The sequence below is a fragment of the Phlebotomus papatasi genome, chromosome 1, assembly GCF_024763615.1.
Source record: "Phlebotomus papatasi isolate M1 chromosome 1, Ppap_2.1, whole genome shotgun sequence".
NCBI classification, from domain to species: Eukaryota; Metazoa; Arthropoda; class Insecta; order Diptera; family Psychodidae; genus Phlebotomus; species Phlebotomus papatasi.
Window position 1 is genome coordinate 21413787 of NC_077222.1, and position 25582 is coordinate 21439368.

The 25582-nt window shown below is 31.1% G+C and overlaps 1 protein-coding gene across 13 annotated transcripts in view; it reads left to right on the forward strand.

The window, feature by feature from the left end:
* LOC129798181 (sodium/potassium-transporting ATPase subunit alpha) overlaps nucleotides 1–25582 on the forward strand; it is a 128530-nt gene that overhangs the window by 96547 nt on the left and 6401 nt on the right. For 7 of the 13 annotated variants that reach the window (XM_055841200.1, XM_055841192.1, XM_055841198.1 and 4 more), the window contains 4 exons: nucleotides 160–375; nucleotides 18364–18458; nucleotides 23829–24003; nucleotides 24086–24318. In XM_055841200.1, the coding sequence (XP_055697175.1) occupies nucleotides 160–375; nucleotides 18364–18458; nucleotides 23829–24003; nucleotides 24086–24318 (719 nt within the window). Of the gene's footprint in view, nucleotides 1–159; nucleotides 376–776; nucleotides 872–4766; nucleotides 4862–6035; nucleotides 6131–18363; nucleotides 18459–23828; nucleotides 24004–24085; nucleotides 24319–25582 lie in introns of all 13 variants that reach the window. The other 6 variants (XM_055841193.1, XM_055841199.1, XM_055841196.1 and 3 more) reach the window with 3 other exon arrangements.

Here is a 25582-nt window from a genome sequence, read left to right on the forward strand (position 1 = left end):
TTTGCATTTTTATCACAATTGTTAGTAATTCTAATATTTGAAAAAGTATATTTTAATTGCTCGAACTTCACGAGAGAGCAGTTTTTTTTAAACAAAATGATGATCTCTGGTAACAATTTTTTTATTGTTTTCCTTTGGTATTTCTTGTGCAAAAAATAGGCTGCTGACATGATCTTGCTGGACGATAACTTTGCATCAATTGTCACTGGCGTAGAGGAGGGTCGTCTGATTTTCGATAATCTCAAGAAATCTATTGCTTACACACTGACATCAAACATTCCCGAAATCTCACCATTCTTGGTATTCATCTTGTGCGATGTTCCACTGCCACTTGGAACTGTAACAATTTTGTGCATTGATTTGGGAACTGATATGGTAAGTTACATATTTTCCACAAATTTTCTCTTATCACTCTCTAAAATAATGTCCTGTGAGGTGAAATATTTTCCTTCTGTCAAGGAGGAAAACTGCAATGATCCTATATTACATACATTTTTTTTTAAACTCCCTTGCGATAAAAAAAACAAATATCATGAAATTTTATTAGGAAGAATGATTTTTTTTAAAAACAAATTTAGGATGGGAGAGATTTCATTACAGCATATTTTATTAGGGGATTTTTTGAATTTGTATTTTTGTTCTAAACAAGAAAAAAGTCGCATTGGAGAATGATCTGAAAAGAAATGCGAGGAGAAGAGATTTTTATATCAATTTTCAGAGTTTAAAATTAATTTTTAATTGTATGATAATATGATGTAATTGTGGCGATTGTTTAGGTTCCAGCCATTTCACTAGCTTATGAAGAATCTGAATCTGATATTATGAAAAGGCGTCCACGAAATCCCTACACTGATAAACTGGTCAATGAGAGGTAATGGGCACTTTTGTTACAGAAATACCAAAAAAAAAAAGTGATTTAAAAACAAATACTCTGATCGCAATGCAAGATTTTCCAATATTTTCTTCTCAACTACCTTTTATGAAACTTTACCAATTTATTACACGTAGATTTTTTTCCTTATTTCTGACAAAATGTGAATGATACATTATCAAAGTTTTTCTTTTAATAATTTCAATCAAAATATTGCTAGTGTGATTTTAATATTAGGAAATTCGAAGAGGTTTTAGTACAAAAAGAAATATTTAAAGAAAAAATTCACACTAGTAAAAAATACAATCTTTGCAATCAGTAGGGTGGATAAACTACTTTGTCGTGCATTTTATCGAAAGGATTATTATATAAAACTTTATTTTTTAAGTTTTAATTACTTTATAAAGTATTGTTCGAATTCTAGGAAAATTTTAAATTGAATGGCCAATAGTTTCCACTTACCGCCACCTTGGTAACCACTTTTGGCCATTGCGTGAAACCCCGTAAAAAGATCTTGTAATTTTTAATGGAAAATTGACGAACAAATTATTGACAAAAGGCTACTTAAAGTATTGTTTTTCTTGCAGTTTTAATTATTTAAATTTCAGACTACACAGAACAAACATTTTGTAAAATTGTTCTTAAATATATGTTAATTCCTTCTGATGACTTACAAAATATTGTCTGAACGTATAACCCACCAAAAAGTTTGTAAAAGTCAGAACTTTCATGAACAAATTACAAATTTATTAAAATTTGTTATTTGTAGGAAGTCACAAATATTTACAAACAATTTACAAAATGTTTTTTCCGAGTAGAAGATTTAAAAAATAACAATAAATGGTAAGCTACTCCATAAGAATATTTACGGCCATTTATATCTCATCTTTGGTCATTTTGCGTAGCAATTGTGGTGCTTGGTCAAAAGTGGAAGTATCTTTTTGCGAAGTTTCCATTTATGGTCACTTCAGAATTTTATTATCCAAACTAAAATAATTATTTTAATTAGAAAACGAAGAAAATTTTGTTTCTTAACAGTGAGAGACATTGGATAAGATATTGTAGTTTTTAAACAAATTTTGAGATATAAAACTGTGAACCTTTTAAACAGGAATTATTTTTTTAAATTTTAATAGAATTCTTCACTGTTCTTTAAGGAAAAATATTTTCCAAATGGGCCACAAATGAAATGGACTGAAGTACAACAGAGAGAAAATTATAGTGTTTTATATTCTACAAAATTTATGCCACGCCAATTTTTTAATTAATTCAACGGACTATTCTTTTCTAAAAGGATCTAAATTCGTAATATGGTACATATATGCAAATATCCAACTTAAAAGCCAGATAACATAATCTGAAGTATTTGGAAATTAAAAAAAAATAGAAGGTTTAACATTGTAAAATAATTAAGCCACGCCCATTTTTGATTTAATGGAATGAACCATACTTGAAACACACAAGATCCAATTCTACTAATTGCTTTTAAAGGTAGATAAGTAATTTAATTTACTACAATATTTGAAATTTATTATCGAACAGAAAATTACGGCGTTTCATATCCTAGAAAAATTAAGCCACACCCATTTTTGATTTATTGCAATTAAAATACACTTCTTCAATAAGGTCCATTTGTACTATTTGTTTTTAAAGGTAGATTAATTTAATTAACTACAATGTTTGAAAATTCTTAACAAAGAAAAAATTAGTCTGTTGCGGATTCCAGATAAATTATGCCACGCCCATTTTGAATTTAATTCAAAGGATTATTTTGCTTCAAAAAGTCCTAAATCTGGTACAGAGTTCCGAATATAGAACTTAAAAGTCAATTAAAATGAATCAGACGGATTTGGAAATGACAAAATTAGGCTGTTTCGTAGTCTAGAAAATTTATGCCACACCCATATGGATATTACGTCTTCCTAATGTAAATCTACTTCCAATTAAGTCAGTAATTTTGATCTATTATCAAGGCTGGGAAAACCCAAGAAGCAAAATAGCTGCCTTATAGAACCAAGTATTAGACAAGTCTTTTAGTGCACTTTTAAAAGACTTAAAGTGAAAATTTTCTGTTGAAATTCCCATAGCAGCTCTTAAGATCACTAAGAGTGCGCCACTTTACTCATAGTAATATCAGTGATGGAACCAATAGCGTTAGAAGTCAATAAATAGATTTTTGGTTCTATAGTGTCTAGGGAATTCTACAAGACTCTTTTAAGAAAAAATTGCTGCTTGGGTAAGTGAGTTTTAGGGAAAAAAATATTCCTTGAATAATAATAAATTATCTTTGTTTAAAGAAAAGTTTTTTTAAGGGGCGTGGCCTGTATTTCACAATTTTGTCTTTACACTGAGAAAAAAGAGGGTGCGATTAACTTTTTTTCTTCAGAACTTTAACACTTTTTAGGTGTAAAAATATATCAACATTTTTTAATGTTAATTTTACATCTTTTTAAGTGTAAAATTAACATGAAAAATGGTAAATTTAACCCCTAATACACCTAAAAGTGTAATATTTACACCGATTTCGGATCAATACTGCAGGGTAAAATTAGCATTACCGGAATGTTCTTTTAACTTCTTCGGATTTTTCTCTGTTTATCGATCTTCAGTGCTAAATTATTAGAATTTCTCTATTCTGTTTTTTCACAATATTCTTGACGGTTATTAATTAAAAGTTAAAGAAGCCAAGACAGTAGAAGTGAAAGAGAAAATAGTTTTAGGAGAACCACGACAGTGGGAGCATCATACTCTGAATTCTGAGTTTCAGGGAGTTTGCCCTCGGGCCCAGGATAACGACTGAATACAGTTAGGTGACATTAACTCTGAAAAATGCGACCGGTTTTAGTGTAAATTTGTCCCTGTTTTCGTACACATTTCGCGGTATATCTGCAAAACTATGTAGGTTACCAATTTGGGGTTTTCAGTTGCCTATTCAATATTAAATTGGCTTTTATTTTGTATTTGTATTTTTTGCTAATTCATTTTACAATGACAGAAAACAGCTAATAAACTTAAAAGTTTTTTTGGCTCGCTAGAAACTTGTGGGAAGCATAGGAAACGTCATGCCCTGACTTTGATTTCTAAATTCGAAATGAAAAAAAAAATCTGGAGTAATAAACAATTGAAAAATTCATGCGATCATCGCCGTCTTAGGGTTGCTTTGCAACCTCCAGAACAAAATTCCTGAGGTGGCAGTAAAGGAATCAAAGACCATCGAAAAGTAGTTAATCCACCCTAAAGCTCAATGTGAATGGCTGTTTGGCGTGCCAATTATTCCTAAAAGGACATTAATATATTTTCTGAGCAAAAGTAATTTTTTTCTCACACAAAACTGATTGCTAATAATTTATATCTTCAATTTTTTTTTAAGAAAAGTAGTTTAAAAATATGTACGTTTTATAATTTTTTTCTATGCTATGTTTGTACCAAAGAGAAGTACTTACAAAAAAAGGAGATAGAATTAATAAGAAATAGGAATAATATTGAAATAAAATGGGAAATTATTTTTAGAAATTAAAAGAATTCGATAATTTTACCTTAAGATTTTTCCACTACAAACATGACATGGGAATAACGACTAGTTTAATTTTCTTCATTCAGATTTTTTTTTTAAACATTTGTAGATAGATATTGCATTTTTTTTATAAATGTATTACATGAAGGGTGATAAGCAGCATTTAGTTGAAAATTATGTGAAGATGAAGGTACGTTTTAAGAAATCTCCAACAGAGGAATACAGATTATTTTTTAGTTTAAAAAATTTAGGTAATTCATCTTAAAGTCAATATCATTGTCATTTATTCACCAAATATTTATTTAAATGTTTAATAGCAGATTAATGTACAGATAAGAAAATGATGAAGGTATTGATGATTTTTCCAAACGATAAATATAGGTACCGGCCATTTCGTTGGCCTATGAAGCTGCCGAAGCCGATATTATGAAAAGACCACCAAGAGATCCCTTCAACGATAAATTAGTAAATTCCAGGTGCAATTTTTATTTCTTTCAGTTATTTTTTCTTTTATTTTTTATCTAATTTTATTTTATATTTTTATATTAACGAGTGGTTAACAAGAGTTTATTTTTTTGCTGAAAAAACAATTTTTTAACACCTGGAAATTTATTAAAACAATATTAATCTGAATACTTGAAAGAAATATCGGATATCAATGTGCTTTATTTAGTAAATGACATAGTTTAGATAGAATACCGAATAACTAACAAATTAAGCAAAAGTTAATTAAAGCTTTTACAAAAAAAAACTCGAAACAGGGAAGTAAAAAAAAAGTAACAAGAACTAAAAAAAACCATTCATTCAGAAAAAAGACTAAACATTAATGTGTGAAGTTTTATTTTAGACAATCTAATTCTCATAGTCAACTAGCTAAAAACATATATTTTTTCATAAGAGTAACCAAAAAATAACAGAAATCATTGCAAGACTCTTGGAAAAAGGATGAATTTATGATGAACGAGTAAGATAAATTAACACAAAATCAAATAATCCGAAGGTAGGGATAATTAAAACATGAACAAAACACACTGAACACAATTTTGAAAAAATAGTTTTTCAAAAAAACAAAAAATAAACATAATACAGGTTTAAAACACAAATTTAGCAACACGAAACACGAAAAAATACCAAAAAAGATATTTTAAGATAAAGAAATTCGTTTAATTTAATTTCAATATCTTTCCTGACTATTTTAGCCCCGCCCCCAAATTTTGATTTATGTCCAACCCCTAACTTTTAGAGCTCCATTATCATGCCATTGATCATTACAAAAAATTGTGTCTAACCTTTTGAGTAAAAAAAGCAAAAGAAAAACGACCACATTTGCCATAAATGTAATATCATTTTAAAATCTTGCACAATATGATCATAACCTCCCATTTATCATGCACTGGTATTTACAAAAAAAGAAAAATCAAAACGTTTTATTTTATAGGTAAGGCAAAAATAATCTCCTTATACATCTGGATCATTCTTTTCCTCCGAACTCCCCTTAAAATCATTCAAAAAAGAAATCACTCATTTTATTTTAATTTATCTTTTATTTTTTGAATTTTTATTTTTTATTTTCTTCAAAACAATTTTTAAAAAACAAATCATTGATGATGTGTAAAACTAAAATGTGAGCGTGATGTTGTGTCAATATAGGTCCCAGCTATTTCGTTAGCATATGAGGAAGCCGAATCTGATATTATGAAAAGACAACCGAGGAATCCTTTCACCGACAAGCTGGTGAATGAGAGGTAAAAAAGCCTTAATAACATCACACAAAAAAAAACAGCCAATGAAAAAAAAATAAGCAAAAAGTTGAAAATGTTGCAACATTGTGCTACATTAAGAATTTATTTCTTTAGAAAAAAAAATACAGACAAGAAGAAATTGCAATCAAATTTGATCACTCTTCTATCTCTTTATTTATCTATCTCTATTTTCCTTTTTTTATTTTCTTTTATTCTATTTAAAAATATGTAAATTGCTTTTATTTTTGTGAGCATCACACAATTATGAAAATAATACACAATAGAATTTATTGTGTAAACATTCGTTTGACATTTCAGTGTTTACAGGAAAAAATGAACTGTACGTGGTCCATTAGAAGTTATTCATGACAGAAAAAATGATTTTATAAATACGTTTTTGACAATTCAGTCATAGGGAATGAAATATAGTTAGAATTATGTCGGTTACTCAAGTATAAATCTGAGCTGCACATTAAGGGCAACGCACAAATGATTTTTTAAATGAAAAAATAACAACAGGTGGTTCCAAAACCAATTTAAACTTTGAATTATTATCTTTAATAATGTTATTCAAAAAACTTGAAAAAATAAGGAAAAAACATGCTAATAGTCTTCAGTGCCTCTATGCAAAAACTAATGGAAAAATTAAATGTCGAGAGGCCCCTGGTCATGGTTTATTGTTTATGGTTTTGTAGGGAATGGAGGGAGTAGGGGAAAAACAAAACTCATAATAATGTTCTTTGGGTCGACTTAAGGGGGGTGCTTCAGTGATAGGAAGTTCATATCTCATACCGTTTCGCCTTTAATGGGTAACAAGTTTACGGACAGTAAAGAAGAATATTTGATAAAGATTGGTCATTTACGGGTACTTGATTGATTCATTACCGATTGCGACTGATGTAATTGGATTGGAAATTTCAAGACCTTTCCAAAGCATCCAAATTTATCCAAATCGGTTGAAAAATAGACCCTCTAATGTAGTAAAAACTTTTTCCTTAAAAAATTCAAGATGGCGATTTTTTTTAGGTCTTTCGTATGTTTGGATGAAATGTTCGCCTGAACCACTTCCAAAACATATCCAAAAATAAAAGAAATCGTAGGAACCGTTTCCGAAAAAAAGGTTTTGGAGAGGATAGAGGAGGGTGGGGGGAAAAGAATAAAAAACGTCTGGAGATATCGTTCTTTTATTGGGGGTCACCGAAGACCGGAACTTGATATCTTTTTTCGTTTAAACTCCAGGACGGTAACAGTCGAAATTTAGAGCTTTTTGAATAAAATAAGGCATAGAATAGATACATATTGCAAGTGTACCGCAGAGTCCAAAGAGTACTCAGGCAGTAGAGCAACGCGGGCCAAATCGTCCAAAAAGCCAGAAAACAGAAAAATTCATTACTCACTCCTTGAGGAATGAAGAAAGTCATGGCAAGAGACGGGATTGCGAGGTGAGTTGTAAGGATAATGCTCTGTCTTTCAATTGTAAATTTCATGAAAATCCCTTAATAACGCAAAATTACATCAAAATTCAGACAAACCATGGCAAATTTGAGCATATTGGGTTCATTTGATAATCATAATCAAACTTGAAAAATATCAACAAACTTTTTTCGAATTTAACCGCCGCCCGAATTAAAAAGTAACCCGATCTTAAAAGAGCCGAATTAGCGAGAGTCTACTGTATTACGGCGTTTCTATAATGTATTCGAAATAAATCTCCTCCGTGTATGCAATATTTTCAGTTCGGAAAGTGTTCATAATCAAAGCACCACCGAAGAATTGGTTCAAATTTCGGAACTAATCTATATACGGTAAATATCAAGGTGTTATTCATAAGCAAATAGAGCGGCTCGAGTTCTCGATTCCCTGAAAAAATGTATGGATTCCCTGAGTTCCCCGAGAGTTTCCTGAAAAAATATATGAGTTGCCCTAGTTCCTTTAAAAAAAACACGAGATCCCTGGGTTTCTAAAAAAAAATGAATGCTCCGGGTTCCCTGAAGAAATACTTGAGTTCTCCGGGTTTCCTGAAAAAATACTTGGGTTCTTCATTTTCCCTGAAAAAGTATATGTGTTCTTTGGGTTCCCTGAAAAAGTACATGAGTTCTCCCTGTTCCTTGTAAAAGTACATGAGTTCTCCGGGTTCCCTGAAAAAGTACATGAGTTCTCCGGGTTCCCTGAAAAAGTTCATGAGTTTTCCAGGTTCCCTGAAAAAGTACATGAGTTCTCCGTGTTCCCTGAAAAAGTTCATGAGTTTTTTGGGTTCCCTGAAAAAGTACATGAGTTCCCCGGGTTCCCTGAAAAAGTACTTGGGTTCTCCGTGTTTCCTGAAAAAGTACATGTATTATTTGGGTTCCCTGAAAAAGTACATGAGTTCTCCGAGTTCCCTGAAAAAGTACATGAGTTCTCCGGGTTACCTGAGAATTCCCTGAAAAATGTATGGGTTCCCCGAGTTCCCAGAAAAATGTATGAGTTCTCTGAAAAAATGACGCAAGTGCTTTGTGTCTTATCCGCAGTAAATACCCCTTTTCGGTTATCGACCCTTCTGACTCTCCAGATGCCAAATGGCACGCATCTTCCTCAAAATAATCAATTCAGGAAATCCGTTTCCTTACCTCTCCGGTGATCTCAGTGGCGTATTAGGCAAAACCTTTGACTCTTGAATGGATAGATCTCTGGATTGATACGCAATTGTGAGTTCGAGTCCCGCTTGAACTTTGTTTAGCAACTCCGGGAACACAGAAAACGTATCTACACTACAGGAAGGCGCACGAGATATGACATTGTAAAAATGATTACCTTGATAAATATCCCGATTCGATTAATAATAATAACCTCATCGGTGTTACAACCAATTGTTCTTCTTGGCCTGAATCAGGACCTATTTCGAATCCCTTACAAGCCGTTGTCCTAGTCTACACCGTCAAGCCAATTGAAGGAGATACGCCGTAGAATCCTCCCCTGAAACGGTTTCGAACGGGTTGGAAATAATGCCTAAGCCACAATAAATTTTGTTTGTAAACATGTTTTCAAAATTACCTACGGGAGTGAGAGAGATGACTAGTTCTAGATTTAATTCACTCTTATGCCCAGCTCACAATAAATTTTGTTTGTAAACATGTTTTCAAAATTTCCTATGAGAGAGAGTGAGATGACTAGATCTAGATATCACTCTCTCTCATTGAAATGTCAAAAACATGTTTATTAAACGAAAGTTATTGTGCGTTGGGCATTACTGAAATGTTAAAAACGTGTTTACAAAACAAAGATTATTGTGCGCCAGGCATAATGTTTCACCGATTTTGTTTCGGAAACATATTTGCCAATCCGTCTGTGCAAAGTAAACAAATATCAACTCTAATTATCTCTATCACTCCGACAAGAAATTTCAATACAATTTTCGCAAAGCTAAATTATTTGTACTTACTTCATAAATAATAAAATTCACAGTGTTATTGTTTTGTAATATCCAGCGCACAATAAATTTTGTTTGTAAACATGTTTTCAAAATTTCCCATGAGAGAGAGCGAGATGACTAGATCTAGGTCTCACTAACTCCCATTAAAATGTCACAATCATGTTTACTAAACAAAACTTATTGTGAGCTTTATATAATACTCCCTCCGTCCCGAAAAAAGTCGTACGTTTGCTAGTACATTTTGTATGAAAGAATGTACGACTTTTTTTTTTGGGACAGAGGGAGTAATATAATTTGTCGGTCAAGAAAGAGTGAAATAGCCCTAGTTTCAGTCATTTCGCTATTCCGAAATTGTGTTGGCAAAACAAAAAGAATTCTGCGTACCCCATAATTTTCTATGTCCTTATGAAATGTCAAACTAATGTTTGCAAAAGAGAAATTATTTGTGTGATGTCTATTTTGTATTTATTTAAATTTTTAATTTCTAGCATTTTCTTTTATTTTCTTGTAAAAAGTCCGTAATGTTTTGTTTCATTTTCTAAATTATTATTTTTATTTTTATAATTTACTTTCTTCTTATCTCTGTACGCGATGGTCTGCGGTCGACGTTGTTTATTGTGATAGTGTGATATGCTATTTCCTTTCTCTATACCTAAAAGCTTTTGATATTTTCAATTTTTGAAAATACATTGATTTCTTTTATAATTATTTGTTTGTTAATGTACAAAAAAAAATCAGTGAAAATATGTACAGCGTCTAAATGAATTTGTAAAATTGCTGTATTTTTTTTATTTTATTATATTGCTTTTGAAAATATATTTCATGTCTGCAAGTGAGTGTTGTGGGAAAAATCGTAAATAAAGAAAATCCCTCTGTATTTCAGAGGGTATTTATTTATTTATTAGCATTTTTGAAAACAAATAATTATAAAAAGATTGATGTAAATTGAAAATATTCGTGTGCGATTTTTCAATTATTTTTCTATTTTACTTTAATTATTTTGGTTTTAGGTTAAGGCAATAGAATGAATTGGCACTTTTACTTTGTATTTTGGAAATTTTATTTTGTTTGTATTACAACTTGAATTGGCATTTGATATTTTGTTCGAAAGCAGACGAAGTTAAATTTTTCAAAAGAGTTTATTTTTTTTAATATTTCAAAATTTATCGTTAATTGTTGATTTAGGGAAAAGAAAATTAAATTCGGCTGTCGTTTCTTCAAAATATCATTAGCTTAATCTTCTCCGATTCTATTTTATTTATTTTTTTAATTTTCTTTATCATATGTGTAAGGATATGCAATTATCTGTCTTAACCTCTATCTTCTTATCTATAACTTTTTATCTCTTTCTCTCTGTCTATCTAGTCGGCTAAATGGTTTTATCCTTCAGATTTAATGAAAAAAAAGTTAGAAGTAATATTGAGAGAATTATTCAGTGATATTGGTAGATTATTTCTTTTAATTTTAATACTTTAAATTTCACGTATGTGAAATGTGGAGTTTTTGTTTTAGTTCTCGTATCAATTTGAGAAATTCTGTAGCCAAAAATCTGTGTGTCTATTTAATGGGATAGAAAAAGTCATACACAAAGGCCAAGCGAGATATCTCTGCTTCAAGATCTTCACACATTTTTTTACAAATGACATTTTATCACTTTCATTATGATTTTCTCTTTATAAATTTTCTTAAGGTCTTCTTCTCAACTATAATGACTTATTAAGCTAAGAACACGCTACAGATTTTTTCCTTATTATTGAATTAATTATGTTCTTTCAATCACAAAATGATACACACATTAATTAATTTATTCTCTGTTTTTCCTTCTTTCATAAATAACATTATTTCAATTATCACATTACCCTTAATACAATCCCCTTATTGTCTTGTAAGGTAAGTGGCTTTTCACTTTTTCGCCGATTTTCTCAAACTCTGTCTACCTCGTAAAATGGTATCATCACTTGCAGTTGAAAAGTACAAAATATATTTATTAAAATATTTTTAAAAAAATTTTATAATTATTTTATTTTTTTCTTATAATATCGTAATTTTTAATACACATAAATTCATGCAGTCATTAAAAACATCATTTACATCGTCTTTTATATTGATTTTTATTTTATTTTTGACTTCTATTTAAACTTTTTTATGCTCATTGCAATGCCATGAAATTTAAAATATATATTTCGTCTCATAAATCAAAATATTTCAGCTTACATTCTCTTAAATTCACTATTTTTATTCCCTTGTATCTCTTTCTTATCAATTTTAATAGCATAACTTTTGTGTGTAATGGCCTCTAGATATATGTGGGGAATTTTTGTCAATATGGAGTATTTTGAAGTAAATCACTTCAAAATGCTCGATTTTGACGATAATTTCTCTCAATGTCTAGATATTAAAACGGAAGTGGTATTTTGAATTCTTCAAATTTAGAATTATATGGACTTCAATCTTAAATTTAGAGAAGAGCAATTTCTTTAAACGATTTTGATGATTTTATATTTAATTGAAAGTCGGAATAATGTTCTTAGATTTCTTGGTACGTAAAAATTGTAATGGTCACCGCTAGATGGCGTTGACTCTTAGTTAATACGGACCCAGATCAAGATCCAAAACTCAAAATTTCCAATGCCAAAATCCCGAAATCCAAAATTTTGAACGCCATAATTCCAGAAGTCGAGATTGCAAAGACCGGAATCATGAAAGCCAAAATCCTAAAATCCAAATTTCTGAACGCCAAAATTGTGGAAGTCGAAATTACAAAAACCGGAATCGTGAAAGCCGAAATCTCAAAATCCAAAAACCTGAAAGCAAAGAACCCAAAGTCCAAAATTTCGGACACCAAAATTCCGGAATTCGAAATTACAAAAGCCGGAATCCAAAAATCCAAAAACCTGAACAAAAAGATTCCGAAATCCAACATTTTGAAATACCAAATCCAGAAATCCAAAATCCCGATCGACAAGATCCCGAAATCTAAAATCTCGAAAGCCAAAATCCCTTAAGTCAAAATCCGGAAGAGACAAAATTCTGAATGCCAAGAACCCGAAATCTGAAATTCCGAAATCCGTAATCTTGACCGTCATAATCCCGAAAGTCGAATTCCCGCCACTAAAATCCGGAAAGTGTCATAGCTACTCCCACAAATCGTGGCCTAGAATTGAACCCGCTTTTTCTGGAAGCAAAGAAAAATTTTCTGTGTTTTGGAAAATTGTTCCATATCCTTCGTTTGATTTTCACACTTTCAGGATTTGATACTTTACGAAGCATACGCTTCCTATATTTTCGAACTTCCTCTGTCTTTCCTCCTTTTATCCTAGTGATTTATTTACAAAATTGGTTTACTACTATCCTTTCATTTTTTAGAACCCAAAAAGACATATTAAAGTATACAAAACTCTTCGTTATCCATATGATTGGGAATGAAAATGATGGATAAAAGCTCGTGAAGAGAATTTACTGGAATTTTTCGAGTATTTGACAGCTGTCATCCTGATATCGGAGAGCTGATTTTAACGGATTTTAGTGTTAATTCTATAAATTTTCTCTATTCTTTAATCAAGAAGTCCATTTTTTCTGCTCTAAAGAAAACAAATGGAGTACCCTTTGATTTTTCGAAACATTTAAAGTTCTATTAATTCCCGTTATTGCCGTTAGAATTGAGGCATTGTTGATTACCACATTCGATATTTTTCGACTATTCGAATTCCATTGCGATTTTTCCAGAACAAACTTTTCCAAAAACAAAATTTAAATTCGTGCTACTCGGTTAAGAAATAGACCTCCCAGATCGATTCAGCTTTGTCCTCAAAAATTTCGATTTCTAAAAATTTTTTCGATCATCGCTAAAGCTATTTTCGAAATGAAATATAAAGGCTTTTGATGAAAAGAAAGAGAAAACAGTCTTTTAAAAGTGTCTCTTAAGAGAGTCACTGCAAGTCGGAAGTTTGATATCTCGTACCGTTTAGCCTCCAACTCGGTTTAAGTCAATAAGGTCCAATAAGTTTAAGAAACGCGGCATTACATAGTGCAAAATGAGGTAATTTGGGACATTTGAGATTTTCTCACTGTTTTAGAGATTCAAAAGGATGAAATCTGTTCCTTTTCTTCTTAATCGCCTTTTTCTTCTATTTTGCGACCTTTGTTTTCTCTTTGCCCATGTTAAACAGTGAGAAAATCTCAAGTGTCCCAAATTGTAAATGGTTCCAGATTACCTCATTTTACCCTACTAATCTTTCTTCGAGTTCAACTAATAAAATTTTCCGGTTTTTGGTCGGATTCTTGTGATTGTTTACAATACAATATTATTCTAAAGTTTTCAAAATACCACTTCAATTACTCAAATTCCTGCATTCAAAAAATATTCATAATTGCAGGAATTAGGGCACATTCACATTTCACGAATTTTTGAATTAATTCACCAAATAATTTTCTCATAATCTCATTACAAAGAATTTCTTACTTAGAAATTTAAGATAGATTTTTCCTAGTCATTTTATTATTTTCCTATGTTTTTCCTATATTCTTTATTAGTGGTGAATTCAAAAGACAGAATATTGATAGAAAAAAAAAGAATAAAACAAAACAGTGAAACACAACATTTATCTTTCTAGATTACTTCTTGTAGTTTTATAATAGTTTTTAGTTCTTGAATGACGAATTTCTTTTAGATATAAATTTTCTTCTCAGAAATATGTCTTTGGGGGTTGTTAAGGTGATGAACGAAGAAGAAAGTACAATGAAGAAATAACGTTCTTTAGTGTAGTGTTGTATTATAGCGAGTTAAAAATTGAGAAAAAAGACAGAAAAAAATTTACGAAAAATTTACATTAATTTCCCTAGACCAAGAAAATTGCAAATGAAAGTGAATGGAAAAATTGTATAATTTGTAAAAAGAAGAAATGTTCAATATAATTGGCTTGTAAATTTTGCGTAAAAAATTGTTGCTTATATTTCATTTTGTTGGTTAATGTAAATTTTTTGACTTTTTTGCGTTTACAATTTGTCTAAAATACAATTAAATATAGATTTCTATCGAGATGCCCCAAGTTTTTTTTTTTAATTTAAAAAAGGATATGAATTATATGAAAAAAATAAATTAATATAGTTTGAAAATATTGTTAAGATATTACAAAAAAACAGCGCATTTAGAACAAAATCTAGTTTCTAATTTACGAAATAATAGTTTTTATATTAAAATTTTTAACATCTGCAATGTTTCTAAGTAAGATGGATATGATGATAAATGTCTTGTTATATTACTTCTTTTATACATTAATTGCTTTTTCAGTGATCATCCACAAACAAAAATGTGATTTGGAAGTTTTTTTGTATAAAGACTTTACCTATCAGCCTAAAAATCATTTTCATCAACTTTTTTGGCTAATGCGCCGATTTTTATCCATTATTTTAACATTTTAACATTTTTTTTTTTCATCTATTTATTAACTTTTTAGAAGTTTTTCTTATATCTTTGAAGGATTTTTTTCAGAATTTTTGTATTAAATCCATTTCAGTACGAAATAATTTTGTCAGCTGGTTTTGATCTTGGTTTTCAGTTAAAGACTGAAACACATTGACTGAACTTTTTATGGTCCAAATTCGTTAAAGAAAAAGAAAATGCATACTTTGAAATGTTTTACGAAAATTCACAGACAAAAATTAAAGAAAAAAATAGCAGGAAAATTTTTGTATTTAGCCGAGATACATCATATGTGTTGCTCAGAGCAAGAGTGGCCTATTGTAATAGGAAAACGTATAAAAAGAATAGCTTCCGTATAGTCTAAGCGCCTCATATTAAAGGACATGTTTAATCGGGGATGTTTCACAGTTTTTTTTACTGTGCTCCATGCTACAATCTTGAAAATCTCTTCCAATGTTTCATTTTTGTAATCTCTTCATAATTATCATAAAAGTGTCTCGGCTAAAACAAAGGAAAAAAAGAGAATGACAAGTTACTTTGATAACATGTAATGATGAAGTTAAGACGGTGTACATATTACTTTATATACGAAACCTATCTCATCGAAGGATCTTATGCAACAAAATTAAACATCTCAGGTTTTTACCCCCTGACTTATTCATCCTACTGGTTTTTGATGATATTCCGTACATCATGTTTTTTTAAGAGGTTTATTAAATCGTCGGAAAATAGTCAAATAACACTGAAAAGATCGCTGTAGAATTTTTTCGCACAGGGAGATTTTCAATCAAAATATTCTAGTATAAATGGCTTCTTAAGTTATTTTACCTTGTCGTTTTTTATTTGGTTTTGAAAGACAATTTTTAATGGTAATAAAAGCTCAAACACTTTTTCTGTCTGTTGCTTAAAGCCACGGTCAAAACTATTCCATGGAAATTTGTATTTTTTTTGTTGGATCAGTTTCTCAAAAATATTATTTGCAATTCAAAGTGTTGCAATTTTACTACATGATTAAGGGGATTTTGATTATAACTGAAATATTATCAAAAGCCTGTTCTTGAGTTGTTCAAGTGCTAGAGCACTCGTTCTATGTTGCAAGTGTTTCGGGTTCGAATCCCACTTAGGTCACCATGAATTTTTCTGGCATTAAAGGTGTTCAAATTGTGTCCAGTAGACTTCAGTGCAGTAGATTCCACGGGGCATGGGACTAACAATCCCATCCCTGTTTAAAGAAAAATAACAGAGTAGATGTGGATGACTTTGCACTCCGTCCGAAGTGACTTTACACGCCCGTTTTTCGTAAGCTTTTGTTTAATTTTAGAACTTAAGGATGGCCTAAGGATCATAAGGGCACCTAAGAAGTATTTTAGGATGGCCTAAAGACCAAGACCATCCTTAAGTTCCAGACTTAAAGAAAATCTTACAAAAAATAAGCTTACAAAGTAATACGCATTTACGGAGGCGTATTCAGAGCTACTCTTACAGGAGGGCCTAGTTTCTTCATGGAATGTAGTAGGGTAAATGTCCTAATTCAAAACCATTTCCAGACGCATTAACTTTGACAGAAGATTCAACACATTAAGTTCATATTTTTTCTGAAGAGAATTACATAAATTTGCCCTGGACTCTTGTAGAATGTTACTGTTCAGTGAAAATTCTTTAGGTATAATTTGAAAACTTCTTAAATACAAGAAAAACAAGTGCAAAATGCTTCTATTGGAAACAAATTAATCCAAAAGGAAACAAGGAAATTTTCTAATTGGAGACAAACGGTGTAAGTGAAACTGCGACGAAAGACTTCCAAAACCTTGTTGAGTTGCTCCTGAGTGCAGGATTTGTTCTTATTCCTGGTCTTTTCGCCTTTCCCATCTAAAACAATAAGAATATCTCTCTAAAAAAAATCATATTTCCGGGGTTTCCTATTGAAGTATTTGCAGACACCTCAGAAAAACCCTTTTTATTCACGAAATAGGTAATTATTTCATTTGAAAACTTCATGTACCGTAAACAATAAAGATTAACACTTAATTTAACTAAAAATAGCCAGAAATATGACATAAATGTTGAACAAAATGAATAAACAACAGTCACTTTATTGTTTTTTGAAAACATGGTCGATCGATGAAAAATTCGATGGTGAAGAGGTGCACTTTTAATTTTTCTGAGAAATTACCAAATTAAAATTTGTGAATATGAATGGATTTTCGCTTTATTTGGAGCAAAATTAGCTGAATAATGAAACTCTGGTATAGAAAATATATAAATATAGTAATTTAGTACTGTATTTTTCATGAAAACAATGACGTTTCCATTTGGAGTAGCGAAAAATTTCCATTTGGAGCAAGTTTTGAATTAGCTCAATTTACCCTACTATAATAATTATTATTATTCCTTTGACTCGTTTTATATATAAGGGTAATATTTATTAGGTGAGACACTTTACATTCTGCGTACCAAACACGGGCTTCAGACCTAAGGCTTAGCCATATGGCTTCAATGTTATTTCTTGTCATTCAAGACTTTTTAGAAAATTTTAACTTAGGATTGGATTATCAATTTCAAATGATCTATTAGATTTTTAAAAATTAAAAAAAGTTGCTATTTAGGATTTGAGGACCTTCAGAAACTAGGCTAAACCTCTAGTCTGAAGACTACTTAAGGGTTCGATGAGTGGTATGCTGCTATATGAAAAGCTTAAGCTTTGTCTGTGTATTGCGACTGAATATTGCTTAGATTTTGCATAATTTTAGGTTATCAGGTTCTAAGAAATCTATAAAATAAGCTAAATATTGTAAGCGATGCTAAGATTTTTATAATTAGCCGAGATACATTCCATAAAATGCAATTTTAACATAACCTTTGTACTGAAAATCTACAAAGTTTTCAATAAAACGGTAATTGAGACAAAACTTTTTTATCTAATAAGTGAATAATATACGGCTACGAAAAGAACAAACTGAATTGAATTATATTTTATGTCGTCGTTTGGTTCGTGTCTCGGTTGAAATGTTTTCTACTGGACACAGTCACAGTCAATGTGTTTCAGCCTTAAGTTTTTTTTTGAAAATTCGAGAAATTCAAGTTTTTTTTCTTTAAAATTGGTAAATTATAATCATAACTACTTTTGTGGTATCGTTTTTTCATTATACTTTAGAGTAATTGATTTTTTTTTTTAAATTTTGAAATGATAACTCATTTTCATTGCCAATTTTTTTTAGCCAATAATCTCTCCTATATCTTACTGTCATGTTACTAATATAGTAAGAAATGATAACAGTTCCCATAAAGAAAAAAAAAGAAATCATTAATTTTTGTCTCATCTATAACACTATGCTTTTCTTCTCTTCTTCTCTTTCTCTGTTTGTATTTTTAACCCGCTGAACTTTAATGTTGATAATTGCAAAGGTGCCGGCCATTTCATTAGCTTACGAAGCGCCCGAGAGTGACATTATGAAAAGGCAACCCAGAGATCCATACCGCGACAACTTGGTCAATCGCAGGTCAGAATTTTGTCCTCGGGATCTGGTGGTAGTTGTGCCTTTTATGAACCAATCAAAAAAACCAATTTTTTCCATTTTTTTTTGTTCTTGTATTTTCGTTTCATATATTGAGATAAACAAAAAAAAAGATTAAATCTTATATGGGATGAAATATAAATTAAATAAATTTTCATTGAAAGGAAAATGACTTTAGAAGAAATTTTTGAATTTTTTTTTGGCGCTATTGATTTTTTTCCCAAAGCTTTGACAAGGTTTAGTTTTAGTAAACAAAATTTTTATTTTTGTGCTGATTTTCAGACCAATTGATCAAAATACTTCCGGATTTTGTTTTTGTGAACAAGATAAAGTCATTTTCAATTGGTTTTTTACATTATATTTATTGTGTTTCTGTCGTATACACACAATTTTACCAAAAAAAAGAGAAAACCTCATATATTGTATTTGTATGGAAAACTTTGAGATAAAAAACTTATTGAGTCGTTTGGATTCTTTTTAGAATTATTGAAAACTTTACATTCACAAAACCTGTACAAAGAAAACACACAATTATTGATTAAAATCTAAACGATTCGATTGGTTTTATTTTCTTAATTATTTTATTATGTTTAATTGTCCCCCTTCCCGCTCTATTGGTTAATGACATTTATGTTTTGTTTGACTTGTTGATGAAGTACGAAAAGTTCTATATGTTCTAAAAATTTATAACCACCCTTTCACCCTTGATGATTGCATAAAGTCTTTTTGGAAAGCGAAATTCAAAATTATTTTTTTACATCTTATAAATGTGCTTTTACTGTTTTATTCGTTGTTTGTTTTCCAATTTGAAAATTTATTGCAAAAAATAAATCCACAAAATACATTTTTCTCAAAAAGACGGAAATCAAAGCAAAAAACAAAGCGTTGATATTGACAATGGGAATGGTTGTTGCGTCTTCACCCCTGCAATTTCCAAAAACAAAAACTTCATTTTTTTTATTATTTTAATGCAGTAGATAGTTCAATATCTGTAGTGTGGATCATCATTGGAAGTTTTTTGATGCTGGCAAAGTGAAATTTTTGTATTTATTTTTTTGTTTTTGTAGAAAAATCTGGCTTTAAATGTATTTTTCGAAACGTTCTATACTATTTTTGTTTAATGTTCTGTTTAGATAAAAAATGTTTCGTTTAGTTAGAAAAAAAAAATTGTTGGAAACAAGTGTTTTATAAAGCAAAAAAAATCGAAAATATTAGATGTTTCTTCATTGTTCTTTGTCACTGGAGAAAAAGCTGATGAAATACTTTTTGAATTGGATACAGGTGAAGATGTTTTGCACTTTATTAATCTGTGAATAAATCCATTTAGAATGCCATAACTTCTGTCAAATCCTTCTTTATTCTGCAGGAAATGTTTGACTTTTCTTTTGAGGAGTGTACTAAAATAATTTTATGTCACGCCCTTTTTAGTGGGCGGGACATAAAGAGCTTAAAGAAGGCTGAGCATTACAATTATTTGATTTAGTTCCACAATTGTTTTAAGGAGGTAACGTACATTCCGTTAAAGTCTAATTTCCTTTAGAAATATGTGAAAAATCGAATATCTATGTATCCTCACAGATCAAAGTAGCTCCGCCTCTCCATATCACTTAATGATTAAGCCACGCCTCTTTACAAGAAAAGAAAAAATCAATATTGATAGCTAGGATATCTTTATTGAACAGAATTAAATTTGACTATAAACGACGAAGGGTTTATGCTGCCACGCCCACTAATAAAGGCCACGCCTATTTACTTGTATGTACATAAACTTTACTCAAACTTACTAAATTTATCTGCTATATTCCGATTAAGAAAATGAACTTTCTGTAAACAAAAGGTGAATAATTTGAGCGCTGAACGATTCCTATTGTATTTTCTTTAAGAATTTCATTAGCTAGCTCATTGTGCGCCGATCTTCCCTACATAAAATATGGTAGCTACGGTCTTCTCAGTTACAGAAATAGCTCATTTGTAAAAATTGTAATAGTCATGGAGCTGCATTTTCTGAATATTGTGAATAATACTCCACCCGATTTTCATTGAGGGGGTCATACTCTAGAACACTTTTCCCAGAGAGCGAAAGACATTGTGGCATTGTCACGCGTGAGTTCGAAACCTGACAATGCCATTAGAGCTTTTTTTGTCATATAATATGAGTTCGAAAATGCATTTCATTGAATTTTTAATGAAATCCTTTTACTTGATGATTTTATGAAAATATAGTACGTCTTAATTGATTTGTTTAACAAAATTCATTGTCATTTGAATTGCCAGAAATCTTTAATATGTGACTTCTGACAATGCCACGTGAGCTGAAATAGCAATGTCACGGCTACAGAGTCGCATTTTCGAAAAAGTTCTCCTGAGATTCGAACCCAATTTGTCATATGGCATTGCCAGAGCGTTACAGAATTTCCCTCCTGGTTAACTGGTACCTAATTTCCCTACGTAATTGGTTCCTAATTTACCTAGTATTGTTGTATAGGGCTATTTTTGTACAGAGGCCAGTTTTATCATGAACGTTTTATTTAATATTTTGGGCTGAGTTTCACAATTTCAGCTCAAAATTCAAGCGTAAACTATTCTTTTCCTTTACTTCTTAAATAGATTATATGCTCTGAATATTACACTATAGCTACCTCGTTGTCAGAAGATTTTTTAGAAGCTTGAAAATTTTTCGTAAGTCGATTGTGGGCGTGGTCTATTTTTCATGGGTGTACGATCCATTCAGATCCTTTCACTATTTGAACGTTTGTGATTGTTAACGTGTATAATGATATTGCTATTGATGTTTATTAATCGAACTGATAAATTTTGTCTCTCTTAAATTGTTTGAAAAATAAATAGCAGTCTAATACGGGCCTCAGATCTACGACTTAGCCATTTGGCTTCACTTCTCTAATTACTTATCAATAATGATTCTTTGGAAAATTTCGACTATGAATTAGATTATTAAAAGCAAATTTAGGATTTTAAGATATTCGGGAACTGGGCTAAGCCTCTGGTCTGAACACTGCTTAAGTAGAACTGGTCTCGGTAATAGTGTGTAATTCCATCCTGGTACCTTCTAGAACTCTCAGAGAGACAGTTGCAGAGGTCAATTCTGTTGACAAATTCCGTACGTGAGAAGTAGATCGAGTGAGTTATCTGAAACGATATTCCTCGTATTTACTGAGAACCGAACAATCAAGAACGAAGCCAAGTATCGCGGCCTCTCAAATTAAATCAAACGGAAAAGGAAGTCTTGAGAAGTGATCACGGGCACCCAAATTCCAGACGTATCTAACACAATTGTGAAAGATTGCAAAAAGGCGTTAAAGTGATTCACTATCCGCTGCAGTCTCTTAAGCTGCTCTAGTATTCGTTATTCGTCAGAGTTTATTCCTCTTTCAAAGTAAAAGTAACATTTTTCCCCAGAACTTTAATATTCAACTCCCAGATTAGGCTCCGCCCAGGAAAAACAGGCCACACCTCCTTTTTTGAATAAATTTATCAAATATTCAGAATATTGATCTAATGAAATGATGCTAGGGGAAAGTGCCCATGCTACGTACGATCATAGGCTTTGTAAGTACTAAATTTTTCCTATGTTCTTCAATAAGTTTGACTCAGCAATTTATTTTAAAAACTGGGCACGTTACTCTAGTTTTTAAAATAAGCGTGCAATGAGTTACATTTATTAAGAAACACAGGAAAAATGTAGTCATCACGAAGCTAGGGATCATACAAAGCACGGGCATTATTTTCCCCTACAGCATTATCTCCTGGCTCTGGAATCTGAAGAAAATGTGTCGTCCTTCAGTTTTTTCAGTGTTCCTTAGAGTGTATTCCTCTTTCAAAGTAATAGAATCAGTTTATTTGCCCAGAGCTTGCTGTGGGTCTTCTTCAGTGTGCTGAGTAAATATTTTTTATTTGAGAATCATTTTAGAAAATGTTTCTCAAATAAAAAAATGTTTCCTGACCACACTGAAGAAGTTCTACGCCAAGGATCGAAAGCTCTGGAGAAAACCCTGATTGATTTACTTTGAAAGAGGGATAAACCTTGAAGAATACCGAAAGGCCTGAAGAGAGAACAGACTTCCAGTATCACTTTGTTAGGTCAAAAATCACTCAAAAGTCTCGGTATTCTTGCTCAAACAAAGAAGCGTGGCCTATTGTTTTCCCGGGCGGAGCTTGATCTGGAATTTCAAGATTATCTTATAACAAAGTATAGTTCCTGGGAGTTACACAAATATCAACGAATATCTCTGTTAGGAGTGGTAGATAGGAAGAATAAAGAGGGCGTGGTCTATATTTCTTGGGCGGAGCTTAATTTCCAAGTCCAGTAATAGCTTATAATAATATCAGAGATTTTATTAAAAAGAAAGTTAAGGCATTCTATACCATTTTCTTTTCTATCTAAACGGTTTATTAAATCTTCAAAAATGAAAAGTATTCATCAACTTTTCCTGTGTAAAATTCTTGTGCTTTTTAGTCTGTAAATGATGTACCAAAGTTCTCAAAGAGAGACTTCAAATAGAGATCTACTTTTGCAAAAACTCAAACATGTAAAATAAATTTTTGTATAAAGAAAACTACCTCAAAAAAAAACCTTCTCTGCAAAGAGTGATAAATTCAATTCAATTTAACATTTCAAACAATTTTTTGTTTTTCCACAAGAAAATAGATGATATACACAAAATCACCTACACATCCAATTACACTTTTCACTCATACTTTGCAAATCTATTTCCGTTCATTTTAATGAAAACATTGAGACACCCAACACACATTTCAAAGAAAAATATTTAAAACACAAATTAGAGGAAATTAAAAGCAAATCTATAATAAAACTAATTAAATTAATACAAAATAGAGGACAAAAGAAAAAGAATAAGTATGAAAGAAGGTAACGAATGGGAAAAGAGCAACTGAGAGAATCGTAAGTTTTTAATATGTAAAAAAAAATAGATATTTGCTTTTTGGTCATGGTTTTTTGTACATAAATTGCTTGGCAATGGCTTTAAATATATTTTAAGTGTAAAAAGACTGTACAGAATGTTCCTAAAAAATAATTCTTTTAAACTCACACTATAATAAAATTTGATTGCATGCCTAACTTGTAATATAATCCATTTAATATTTGTAAAACAAATGAATTTATTTGTGCATTGAAAATTATTGAGATATTGGTTAGAAAATTTATTTACAAAAAAAAGAGAATAAATTGAAATAAATGTAGCACAAATAAATTCAACTTCTTGTAAAATATAACACAATATTATGTCTTTAAAGAAATTAAAGAAGAAAAAAGATATTGGCGTTGATTGAAAGTTCCCAAGTGAATTAATATGATGCAAATTTCATCAAATCTAGGTTGATCTCAATGGCATACGGTCAAATTGGTATGATTCAGGCAGCTGCTGGATTCTTCGTGTACTTTGTGATTATGGCTGAAAATGGATTTTTGCCACAGAAACTCTTTGGCATTCGAAAGATGTGGGATTCCAAGGCTGTTAATGATTTAACTGATTCCTATGGTCAAGAATGGGTAAGTGGCTTTCTCTCCTTTGTAAGAATTGCCATTTTTTTCAGGAGCTTACATTGTTTTTGGATCTATTTGTCTCTTGCAGACCTATCGCGATCGCAAAACACTCGAATTCACTTGTCATACTGCTTTCTTCGTGTCCATCGTGGTTGTACAATGGGCTGATTTGATCATCTGCAAGACCCGCCGTAATTCCATTGTGCATCAGGGAATGCGCAATTGGGCTCTCAATTTCGGCCTTGTGTTCGAGACGTTACTTGCGGCATTCCTGTCATACTGCCCGGGAATGGACAAGGGTCTCCGAATGTTCCCACTCAAGTAAGTGTCCTTCCATTTTAGAATCATTTCAAGCCCTGATAAATTTATAAAGTCCATTTAAATTCTTAAAGTTTTCAGGATTTCATGAAATTTTCTGATTTTTCTATCATCTTCAGATTGCCCTCTTACTGTGTTATCACACTTGCACATTAAAATTTTAATATGATTCACATTAATTGTCGCTGGTGAGAGTCCAAATGTGTAATTTGTGTGTTTGAATCATTTTATATTCAAAATTTGATCTTTTTGTTGATAAAAAGGTAGACTTGGCCCGCAAAATTTGATATATATTGATTTACAGCATTAATACGAAAAATTAATGCGATTTTCTCTTTAATTTTTTAATGTGAAAAATATTTATGCTTTAGGTAAATTTAAACTTATTTTTCAGGCCAAGTCCACTTCTTTATCAATAAATAGAAAAACCCCAAATATTAAGTGACTCAAAGACACAAATAACATATTTGGACGCTCACAAGCGACAATTAATGTGAATCACATTAAAATTTTAATGTGCAAGTGTGATAACACTGTAAAGTAGAGTCCTTAAATTAGAATCCTTATTCTCTTCTAAGTAGAGAAGATTTAAAGAAAAACTCTCATTTTGTATGGTGGCTACCAGAAGGGTAGAGGAGAGAGAATGTAATATGCGTGGATTTAAGTCACTGACTCTTACCGATTTCCATAAGATTGCTTCAGTCGTTCTTGCGTAATTCATTGTTAAAACAGCAATTTTAGCTGAGATTCTTTACAATCTCAGCTTTTGTGGTCCTAGGTAAAATCCGATCTCGTCAGACTGGGCCCAAATTTTGGATGTACATGTTTTGACACTCATAGATCACGAATATCATGTGCGCTAAAAATCGATTTTCGTGGACGTCCCGACCGTCCCGACCGTCCCGTCCGGAGTACAAACGCTTCTGGGGCCGTATCCTCCAGATGTGAGAGTTTGATTTTGTGGGAAAAGCCAATTCTCCGTGTGGAACTCGCATATTTAGTATCCACTAAATTTTCGATTGGAAATTTTCTCATCAGAAACCGGGGAGAATTATCGAGTGGTATTCCCGGTGAGAGTTTGATTAATTTACATAAATAATAAGCAAATAAATTAAAATATCGCGTTTTTTTTAAGTTTTAAATGGTTTTTAAATGCTTATTTCACTTAATAAATACAATTTCCGTATATTTATAATAAATTTCAATGAAGTTTTTTTCTTAATAAACTCTGCAGGAATTTCGAATTTTTTTGTTATTATCTCTTATT